The 10193-nt window shown below is 41.6% G+C and overlaps 1 protein-coding gene and 1 long non-coding RNA gene across 3 annotated transcripts; one reads left to right on the forward strand and one right to left on the reverse strand.

Moving 5' to 3' along the window:
• The first annotated feature begins 268 nt into the window (after positions 1-268).
• Positions 269-6498, forward strand: slc14a2 (solute carrier family 14 member 2). 2 transcript variants are annotated; one of them, XM_037096948.1, is made up of 10 exons: positions 269-645; positions 2381-2452; positions 2576-2759; positions 3277-3466; positions 3763-3891; positions 4098-4290; positions 4459-4606; positions 4776-4910; positions 5064-5113; positions 5206-6498. In XM_037096948.1, exons 3-10 carry the CDS (start codon positions 2591-2593, stop codon positions 5611-5613), a joined length of 1422 nt encoding a protein of 473 aa, XP_036952843.1. In that variant the 5' UTR covers positions 269-645; positions 2381-2452; positions 2576-2590; the 3' UTR covers positions 5614-6498. The 2 variants fall into 2 exon arrangements, with proteins under 2 accessions (XP_036952843.1, XP_036952842.1); XM_037096947.1 differs by lacking the exon at positions 269-645 and adding an exon at positions 1084-1696.
• On the reverse strand, positions 4195-5212 carry LOC119018919. The gene is made up of 3 exons (XR_005074896.1): positions 4879-5212; positions 4451-4585; positions 4195-4335 (listed from the first exon to the last, which is right to left on the reverse strand). It is a non-coding gene; the product is annotated as an uncharacterized LOC119018919 (long non-coding RNA).
• Positions 6499-10193: the final 3695 nt, after the last annotated feature.

The following is a 10193-nucleotide window of genomic DNA, read 5'->3' on the forward strand; positions in this document are numbered from 1 at the left end:
GCTCATCAGCTCTGTAACTACACTGTAATTGTTTCTAACGACTAAATAAATGCTGAAGGAAGAAACACACTTGCACTATCCATCCATTACTCCGCTCCGCTCAAAGACCGCTCTCCGCTTACATAACATTTCATCCAGCTCTGGTAAAGTCGCTCCACACTCGCTCAAATTAAAAAGAGAGAGCAATTCCAGACGTTGCACCTCTGTGACCTGTCTGCTTGTTTTCGAAATATTTTACAAACTCCATCTCTCAACGAATGACCTCTGATGTAGGCTAACCCTTGAAGGCATACGTGAGTGTGTGTGGACTTGTACATGCCCTAGATTGGTGGAGAGCAGTATCCAAACGGAACTGGAGCGAAACGGAACCATCGCTCTGGCCTTTGGATTAAAACCCGCTCTGTGCTCCGACTATATTTCGCTCGCTCCGCGCTCTGCTCCGCGCTCTGCTCCGCTCACATGCTCTGGTGCAGGTGTCATTCTTCAGTTCATTTCTACCATGTTGCTGCTTTGGTGAGCATGTCAAGTTGACTGGCAGAAAAGCAGGTCCTGTGACTGTGAGAATGTATGACCTGTATATGACCTTAACCCTCCACCTTGAGAGCAAGCTCCATCAAGTCTTCGTCAATCACAGCACAAGTTTGAGTTAAGTATTTTTCAAACTATGATAATTGGTTTCTTTCAACTTTATGTTTTGCAAAAGATGAAAATTCTAGTTGTATTTAGTAAATAAATGAAAAAGTCTGAATGGGATTTTTTTGTGTATAAATTTAGGGAAACATTCCTCCTTTATGGACAATTTGACTTGTCACTGCAAAAACAAAGTGTAAATCAACCAATAAATCAAACTTTGTTTGTAGCACTTTTCATACAGTGAAGTAACAGAAAGTGCTACACTATGAGAACAATATTAACAACCCCCCCAACCCCACCCCCATACATACAAGCAAGCAATAAAAACAGTAACTTAGGTGTCGAAAGGAGACCATGCCTGCAAGTTTCCACCGCCCATAGACTTTTTAACAGTGGCAAAAATAATTTTTGGACTACAGGGGATTTTGAAGTTGAAAGACCACGGGTGGATACTTGGCAAAACTGGGAGCAAGGCTGAGCAGCACTGTCATATCAACAAGATACATTCATGACCTGCTCCTCTATCTGTATACATAAAAGGCTCATTCTAATGTAAAGAGAGCACAACAGTTCATAGTTTCAGGTGATTATAAAATAATCAAAACATAATTATGAATATTGTAATGCATTTCTGCCAATAGATCCTTCTGATTCTCCCTTAATCCTACTAACTGGTCCTTTAAGCACTAATAATAGTGAGGTCCAAGCTGGGACACCGACCTCGTGGTCCGGCTGTCCCACTGATCTATGTGGAGTGCACAGTCTCTCAAGTGACATAATGTAGCAGCTGCTGATCAGGTCTTGCCTTTTCATCTCAATGTTGTTAATGGAAACTGTTTCTTGGTCCGTGCCTGGAGAGACTTGGGTGTGGTGAATATCATCACCGCTGTCTGCCTGTGATTGTTGTTGAGATTGAGCAGAGAGAGAAAAGAGGAGGGGTTTTCTCCTCTCTGGTGCTATAAAAGCCTTCTGTGGATATCTCTGTTGTACAGCTCAAGAAAAGCTGGCAACTCTACAACCTAGGTGTATTTTGGGACATATGCCTGGATTACACAGCGCAAAGGTAGGAGCACTTGTAACTTTAAGAGTCGCTGAAGTGTATAGGACAGTAAGACATGATTAAACTTTAATAAATATCTTTAATCAAATGAGCTAATACTGAAAAAACGATGACACTGCAGGTGTGAGAATAGGATATGTGTGCAATTCTGAGATCACGGGCCATAGCGGAGCAATGTATATCAATCAGCCACAACATTAAAACCACCTGCTATACACTCTGCACGTTCCTCTTGTGCTGCGGGAACATCTCTGATCCGTCAAGGCGTTGACACCACACCTGTGGGGGTGCCATGAGGGGACATGCCTAGTCGCCGTTTGGATGGGTGTTTTGTCTCAAGTGGCAGCCACAAGAATGCCAGAAGCCAAGGTTTCCCAGCAAAACATTGAAATGAAACGGTTTATGTTAACTAGTCTGTTAGTGGTTTTAATGTTGTTGCGGATCGGTGTCATGTCATAATGATTAATAGTTCATGTGTGCCAGGTTTTGGCTAAATATGCTCAGTAATAAAGCCACAATAAAATGATATTCTAAATCAAAAATTCACATTTCCATACAAGTTCATACAATGATTATACAGTATGCAAGTACGCAGTGAACAGAAATATATGTATTTTGCATTACTTATAATACATACAGTTAAATTTAATTTGCTCCAAAATGACATCTCTTCATCTGTTTTCACAGGATATTCAGAAGAATATCAACAGTTTCTCTCCTGCCTCACTGTCAACCACCTCTCCTGCCACCACCCTCGTTGTGAGTCGGTGTTAACAGTTGAGACATACATTAAAATGAAAGTGTATTTTGTGTTTTTCAAATGCCTCAAACATCCCCTGTAATTAAATTCTCTAATTCATTTCTCCATAATGGTGGTCGAAGGAGCTCCAGCCCCTGATGGCACACCCTAACTTGCCGTCTGACCATGACAGCACCCAGATGGACAAGAAGGAGAAGGGCCCCGTGCAGCCAGCTCCCACAACCCTTCAGAGGACCAAGGCCCGCTTCCTTAAGGGAGTCTCCTACTTTTCTGGAGACATGAAGGTTTTCGGAAAATGGATGGAAAGTAAGACAACGTGAATTGTTCACACTGAGAAAATTCTGTCCTGATGCACAAAAGCATGTATGGACCTGAGTACTCTATGTATGATCAATTACTCCACCCCAAAGTAAACTACAGTAAATAACATTCAAGCACTGAATGTACTGTTTGACATCTATTGTATGTTTGGTTTATGTACCACTGACAGACTCATGACAGGAACTGGCAAGGGCACCTGTCAAACAGGTTACACATTAGGAACGACATGCCTTCTGAAGATTTATAGTAATTTGTTCCAGTAGAAAAGCTCGTAATACTTGTCCACACAGGACGTGGCTTCTGTGACACTGCACTGTGACATAGATTTCCGAGCGTCACTTCACACTATGTAGTTTAAAATAATACAAAGAAGGTTCATTATCGAGTTTAGTCTTGCACGCGGAAAGACTGCAACTTGCATATAAGTCGATATAAAGGCACATGAAGCAGTTTCGTCCGAAATATCGACAATCTCTACCTGTTCTCTCTTTCCATCCTCCAGAACAGTTTCTCCTGCTGCAGTTGCTCGACTGGGTTTTGCGTGGTGCTGCTCAGGTGATGTTCGTCAACAACCCCCTGAGTGGCCTCATCATTTTTGGAGGCCTCATCCTGCAGAACTACTGGTGGGCTCTCAACGGCTTTGTGGGCACACTCGCTGCTACCATTTCTGCCCTCATTCTGCGACAGAGCAGGTTTGAACACTCCGTTACTGTGATTACAAAACTGATGCTACACATAATAATGAATTAAATGTAGTAAGATGTGACTTTATATAGAAAGAGTTGTCCAGATGCCTGATACTGGGCGTACCAAACTTTTTAGATTCTGTTTATCACATCCGAGGGGTTGCATAACTGCTGAGTATGCTTTGATGAAATGGCTTGAAATATTCATTTTGGAAGTGGACAGGCACATTCTTATGTTAGATGTTTTTTTCGCAGTGTTATACACCAGGAAATATTTATTCATTAAAATGACTTTTCCGTAGGGGTGCAATTGCGGCAGGGCTCTATGGTTACAATGGCATCCTGGTGGGTCTGCTGATGGCTGTGTTCTCCAATGCAGGAGACTGGTACTGGTGGCTCCTGCTACCCAACATCTTCATGTCCATGATGTGGTAAGCAAATTGATGGACTAATGGTTAAGTGATAAGGTAGATCCAAATCAGAACAAATGAGAAGTAGATGTGAGAGAGTGGATAAATTAACCGAACCACGACACATCAAATGTCAAAACCAATCAGTTTACTGCAGTATAAACATTTGAATGATGTTAAATGTGGATTAAATCTCATACTGATGATGTTGAGTCCTTGTCTTTCAGCCCAATTGTGTCCAGTGCCCTGGCATCGATTAACAGCCGTTGGGATTTGCCAGTGTTCACCCTACCATTCAACATCCTGGTCTGTCTCCACATGGTCGCCACCGGCCACTTCAACCACCACTTTCCCCAAGTCCTCATTGAGCCTCGGTCAGAGCTTCCCAACATCACCTGGGCTGAAATCGATGTAGCCAAGGTCAGTGACAGGCCAGGATCTCTCTCTGAGGGCTGATACTGTACGCTTTAGGGGAATAACAAAGATGTCATCCAATCAAAGTTTCAACCAACAAGCAAGAGGTCATACATGAATGGAAAAATCCTGCAGGTGTAAACTACTTAAACTACCCTGTGTTTACCTCCCAAGCTGTTCATGTCAGTGCCCGTTGGAATTGGCCAGGTCTACGGCTGTGACAATCCTTGGACAGGAGGAATCTTCATCATCTCCCTCTTCATCTCCTCCCCTATCACATGTGCTCATGCTGTGCTGGGATCTGCTGTGGGCATGGTTTCTGGTGAGATGACAAGTCACTACCTTGGCAGGCAGAGCACACAATAACAGATAACTAACTCATGTAAAGGTAAAAAATATATCTGTTAAAGGTGCAAAGCAACCAGGACTTCAAAAACACAATCTTAAACTGAATTACACATTTTTGATGGAGATGATTTATCTTTTTGCAGGTTTGGCTCTGGCAGCTCCTTTCGGAGACATTTACTTTGGCCTCTGGGGATATAACTGCGTGTTAGCCTGCATCGCCATTGGAGGGATGTTTTACGCACTCACCTGGCAGGTGCACCTGCTCGCCATCACATGTGGTGAGTAGACACCCAGCAGATACAAATCTGAGAGTGCATCTGTTTCAGACATGATGATAACAACATATGTAATTACATGCAACACTGGAACAACCAGATATTTCAAATCTATTACAGCATTCACACAAATGTCATCTCTCTTCTCCCCTGCAGCTTTTTTCTGTGCGTACCTCGGCTCCGCCATTGCCAATATCATGTCCAATGTAAGTACATATTTTCTCTTATATCTATTTATATATTGGCTCATAATTAACACAAGTAACTAACTGCAGCTTGGTGTATTTCTCATCTACAGTTTGGTCTGCCAGCCTGCACCTGGCCTTTCTGTCTCTCTGCTCTCACTTTCCTCCTCTTAACCACGGAAACCAAGAGGATTTTCAAGCTGCCGCTGGCCAAAGTCACTTACCCCGAGAAGAACCTGGGCTTCTTCTGGAAGATGAAGAAGCAGGAGAAAATGGAGAAGGCTGAGAAAGAGAAGAAGGAAAAGGAGGAGCAGCAGGAAGCCAGAGAAGAAGAAAATATACTAAACGAGAAGGAGAAACTGAGGCTGGAGCTCGAAAGAATGGAAAACAGCGAAGAATCAGAGGGTAAAAATGACGAGACGATTGTCATAGACCATACAACTGAGGTGGAACCACGGGACACTGCAGGAGAAAACAACGAAAACAATGTAACCGAGGTCACTCTTGCTGATTATGTGTAATGTAGAGTGCGAGAGTGAGAGTGAGAGCGATAGAGAGAGAGCAAGAGAGAGCAAGCTAGTATCCAATACACTAACGGCATCTAAATGAAATGACGAATGTAAAGGTGGAAATATTTATATTCTTTGAGACCGTTTTTTTTTCACTTCCAATTAAAAACTCATGGCAGTTTTTTCTTACTCCACTGGATGTAAATGGATGATTTGTTGGTGACACGTTGCACAACTTTGTTATGATGTGAAATGTATAATTTTTTTAAAATAAATTATTTTCTAATCAACACTCTTGGTGTCCATGGTGTGTACATATTGATACAGTTACTGTATGGTGTGATACAACAGCTACATGTAGAGGAGCAAGTCAGTCTTGTGCCAACTTAAATGGCTGGCTCCGAAATAGGTCATTAGCTTTGACATTCAAAATGTTCAACTGATCCTGATCAAGCATTAAATCTCTGGTGCAGTGACACTGTTTAAGTTGCATAATGTAACATTCCAGTGCTTAATGAAGCATTTAGTAGGACACTTCTACAGTGAAAAGATGATATCTAAAGTCATCCGTCAGGCCAAGCATGTTGAGCAGATTCAAGCTTTAGTCAAAAGAAGGCATGGTTATCACTTGGTTTGGTGGATGGACAAGGCAAAGTGATTAATAAAAAATATCTAAAATTCACTACACTACAAAATCAAATAAAGTTGAAAAACCCAGGCTCAACTTGTTTATTGTTAGTGTGAAATATCTAAGACTTTTTCTGTGTTGTGATGGAAAAATTCCTTTTCATTATGGGTTGATGAATTATGAACCATTTTGTTGAATCAAATGTATGAACACCTAACCTCTGCCCTATATGATTGTAATAGAGTCACGAACCAGCCAAAACTCAGAAAGTCGCCTTCTTGTCTCATGTTTTATGTCTGATAATTTTATGCTTCACACAGAGTCCCAGGTCATGCGTCATGAAGTTTTAACTTTATGTCTTGTGTCGATGAGAAGCCTGTCTGATTGGGATAGCTGTATGTACGTATGTGTGTAGCTTAATCACTGCTGGCACTGAGAGTGCTTGTCTCTTCCCCTGACCTTGTTGATATCTGTGTATAAATTGTGAACACTCCTTTACTCGGGGCTCATTCACTCAGCTCATGAATTTGACTGTGTGGTGAGTCCATCTGCAGATGGTTGGATTAAACTTACCAAAAAGACAGATCTGACTTTACTCTTTTATTGACAGAAATTTCCACCACAGTGTACACAAAAGACTTGTTTGAAACACAAATGTGTGTTAGTGAGCAATTCCTCTATGCCAAAATAATCCAATGCTAATTAAACAGTGTGAGTACTGCACAGGTGTGCTAGGACGATGTCAGAAAAAAGGCCACTCATAAATGTGAAATTTTATCACACAACACAATGCCACAGATGTCACAATTTTTGAGGGGTGTGAGGCCAGTTAGATAATTGCCAAATCCTGAAAAACCTCACTGAAAATGGCTCATGGCAGTGGAATGAAGAGTTGATATACCCAAGGTTCCTAAGGTGAGACTGGCTAAATAATCTGGTGTACCTGACACAAATACTTTCTGTTTCTTTATATCTGCATTCAAAAGTAACACAAGACAATCATGCTCAAGGGCATATAGTTTAGAGGTTAAAAAACAAAAGGCAAATGTTTTTTCTGAGGCAGGATATATGAGTTGGTCATGGACCAGCGAGCAAGTGGAGGCTTGACACGATGCCAAGAAACGTTCTCCACCTGAGCCATTATATCAGCATCTCTCTTTTCTCTTTACTCCAGGCCCCCACTGACTGCATTCAAGTTAGAGTTTTGCTTCTTGCTTCTACACATTAACACTTCGAGTATCCACACCCAAACATTAAAGGGATGTTCCGGTGTAAGTTTAATCTATGGTCTAACACACTGTGACACCAAGTAAGACCCCCACCTGGAGAGATCAAGTTTGCAGACCGCTAGCTTCCGTAGTTTTAGAAACCTCAGAAATGACCACATGATAATAATACATTGCAGTATATGCCTCCAACCAACAAACCGCTGTCAAAAAGCCACAAATAGTGCTCAGAACAGCACCAAACTTCAGCAACAGTACAAATAGGGTCCTAGCGCATAGTTCGAGGCAGCTAGCTTAGCCAGACTGCTATTGTAAAGTGAACACAACTCACTGTCCTGTTGCAGCTTCTTGTTGTGGGGAAGCCCTGAGAAGTCGATTACCGAGTGCGGTAGAGTTCCGCAGCTCAAGGACGAAAAATGTATGATTATTACTCCATGGAAATGCAATCAAAGTTCAAGTGTGTCTTGCCTACCAGTTCATAACAGTTATTATCGAGAGCGGACAGTGAAAGGAATGGAATTGAGCATTTCTAACTGCGCTCGGTAACTGACTCGCAGGGACTTCCCCACAACAGGAAGCTGTTGCAGGAGAGTGGTGAGTTGTGTTCACTTTACAATAGAAATCCGGCTAAGCTAGCAGACGTATGATGCATCGATCTATGTGCTGGGACCCTATTTGTACTGGTACTGAAAATGGTGCTGTTCTCAGCATTATTTATGGCTTTTTTATGGCAGTTTCTTGGAGGCATATACTGCAATGTATTGTTATCATGCGGTCATTGCTGAGGTTGCTAAAACTACGTAAGCTAGCGATCTGCAAACTTGATCTCTCAGGGAGGGGCCTTACTCGGTGTCACCGTGTGTTACATCATGGATTAAATTTACACCAGAATATCCCTTTAATTGCTTAACATTTTACCTCATTTCAGATTTTGGTTTATTTGCAAATATGAGCAACTAGATTATAAAATTACACAGGTGCAAGCAGGGCAACATGGGAACTTCTGGGTTATTGCATTTCAGTGATCTCATACAAACCTGCTCCAATTCCAACACCATGCCATCGAGTACTTAACAATCAACCCTGTCCATTTAATCTTTTAACCCTTTTTGAGTTGATGTTTATTACCATAAACATAAACTCAAAAGCAACTGGTGGTCAAGCTGCAAAGTAGGCTACAGTCACTGGAAATAGAACAATGGTGCAATCTGACAGCAGAAGGTTTTCTACAGTGAAAATATGTAACCTTAACCTTCCTAGAAGATGGCCTTGTTTCTCAACCCAAGCATGTCAGACGGAGAATGAAGGTATGCTTCAAAGATCAGATAATTACCTGCAGCGCAATGAACCATAAGATTCCAGCAACTTTCAGCAACCGCAAAGTCTTCCATCTCTGACTGAGAGGAACTGCCAGCACAATGTAGTGTCTGAATGAATAGTTTTCAGCTGACATGAGCGCATGATTTATGGTATCATCACACATTTTTTGACCTCTTGCAGCACCTGTTGCTTCAGACCTTTTTTGCAGTTTTCAAAGACTTTTGAAGACTGTTGTAAAGCAGGATCCAGATGCCAGCACAGCAGAGTCAAAGCCCCGTAGCCTTTTCGTGATATTGCACTTGTTCAACAAATCATTCAAAATGTCATGCAAGGTTTCAAAGGAAAACCGTCTTAAAGAGAAAAACAATGGAATTTCTGGACCTCTTTTTAATCAGCTTTAATCTTCACAATCATAGGGCCTCTCTTGCACATTGTAATCTTAACATGTACCAGCTGGAGATGTACATGCAGGCTGTGTTCCTATCCAAACATCTCTGTTGTATGTAGGACATCAGGAAATCTTAGACTCAACCAGCCTTAACAAACTACCTGTAGAAGGGCCGGTTTTTTATAAGTGGTGCAACAGTCAGAGACATTTTCACTTGGCAGATTTAGATTGGATTGGATCCAACATCTCATGATGAGATGGCACACTGTCAAATGACCTAATTAGCATTTTTCAAATGGCATAATAATATACAGATAATCCAATCATAAAGCTTCATAAAGATCTGTATCACAAAGGTCACTGTTGCACCTCCAGCAGCTCTGCAGTGACAGTCTTCAGAGCACCATCACTTGCACGCCAGTTTACACTAAAGCAGACACATTTCCATCCCATTTCATTCCACGTGTCCTCATTTCAAGACTTCCTCCACAGTTCTTTGTGTGTAAGTGATCAAACGTCATGTACTGCTTCATCTCACTGACAAATGTACACCCCGAAGCCCACAGGGCTGAAGTTGCTGATGTATGGTTAGAACTATGTATCTGCATAGTTCTAATGGTTGACGTGCCTCAAACAAGAGCTGGGGCTGAATGAGGCCAAATGATTCATTAACTGATTGCTCATTTGTCATCTGTGCACGTGCGAGGGTGGAGTGAAGCACCATAGAGATGGCATCTACTGCACCTCTGTTCTGCCGTTAGGCGAATTGGTGAGGGTAAAGTGTGGGTGGTAAACTGGTTATGGTTTATTCCAATTATGGTTGTGATTATTCTGTTATTAGCTAAATTTGCATTATGCTTTATTTCTTTGTCAAAATTTGTAGATATCTGAAATGGTCCTGTTTAAAAAAAAAATATCTATTTATTATCTTCTGGAAACTCAGGAAATTCCCGTTTTTTATCACTGTACACATTGCTGTTATTCCACTTGAAATCCCGTCGTATAGGTTCTTGTGCATATGAAAGGTCTT

This window comes from Acanthopagrus latus, chromosome 5, assembly GCF_904848185.1.
Source record: "Acanthopagrus latus isolate v.2019 chromosome 5, fAcaLat1.1, whole genome shotgun sequence".
Taxonomy (NCBI): Eukaryota; Metazoa; Chordata; class Actinopteri; order Spariformes; family Sparidae; genus Acanthopagrus; species Acanthopagrus latus.

Coding starts and splice junctions, on each gene's coding strand:
- slc14a2 (XM_037096947.1), top strand. CDS start 1,673: ATGCCTGGATTACACAGCGCAAAG. Junction 2,453..2,575: donor CTCCTGCCACCACCCTCGTT/GTGAGTCGGTGT, acceptor TGGTGGTCGAAG/GAGCTCCAGCCCCTGATGGC. Junction 4,607..4,775: donor TGCTGTGGGCATGGTTTCTG/GTGAGATGACAA, acceptor ATCTTTTTGCAG/GTTTGGCTCTGGCAGCTCCT.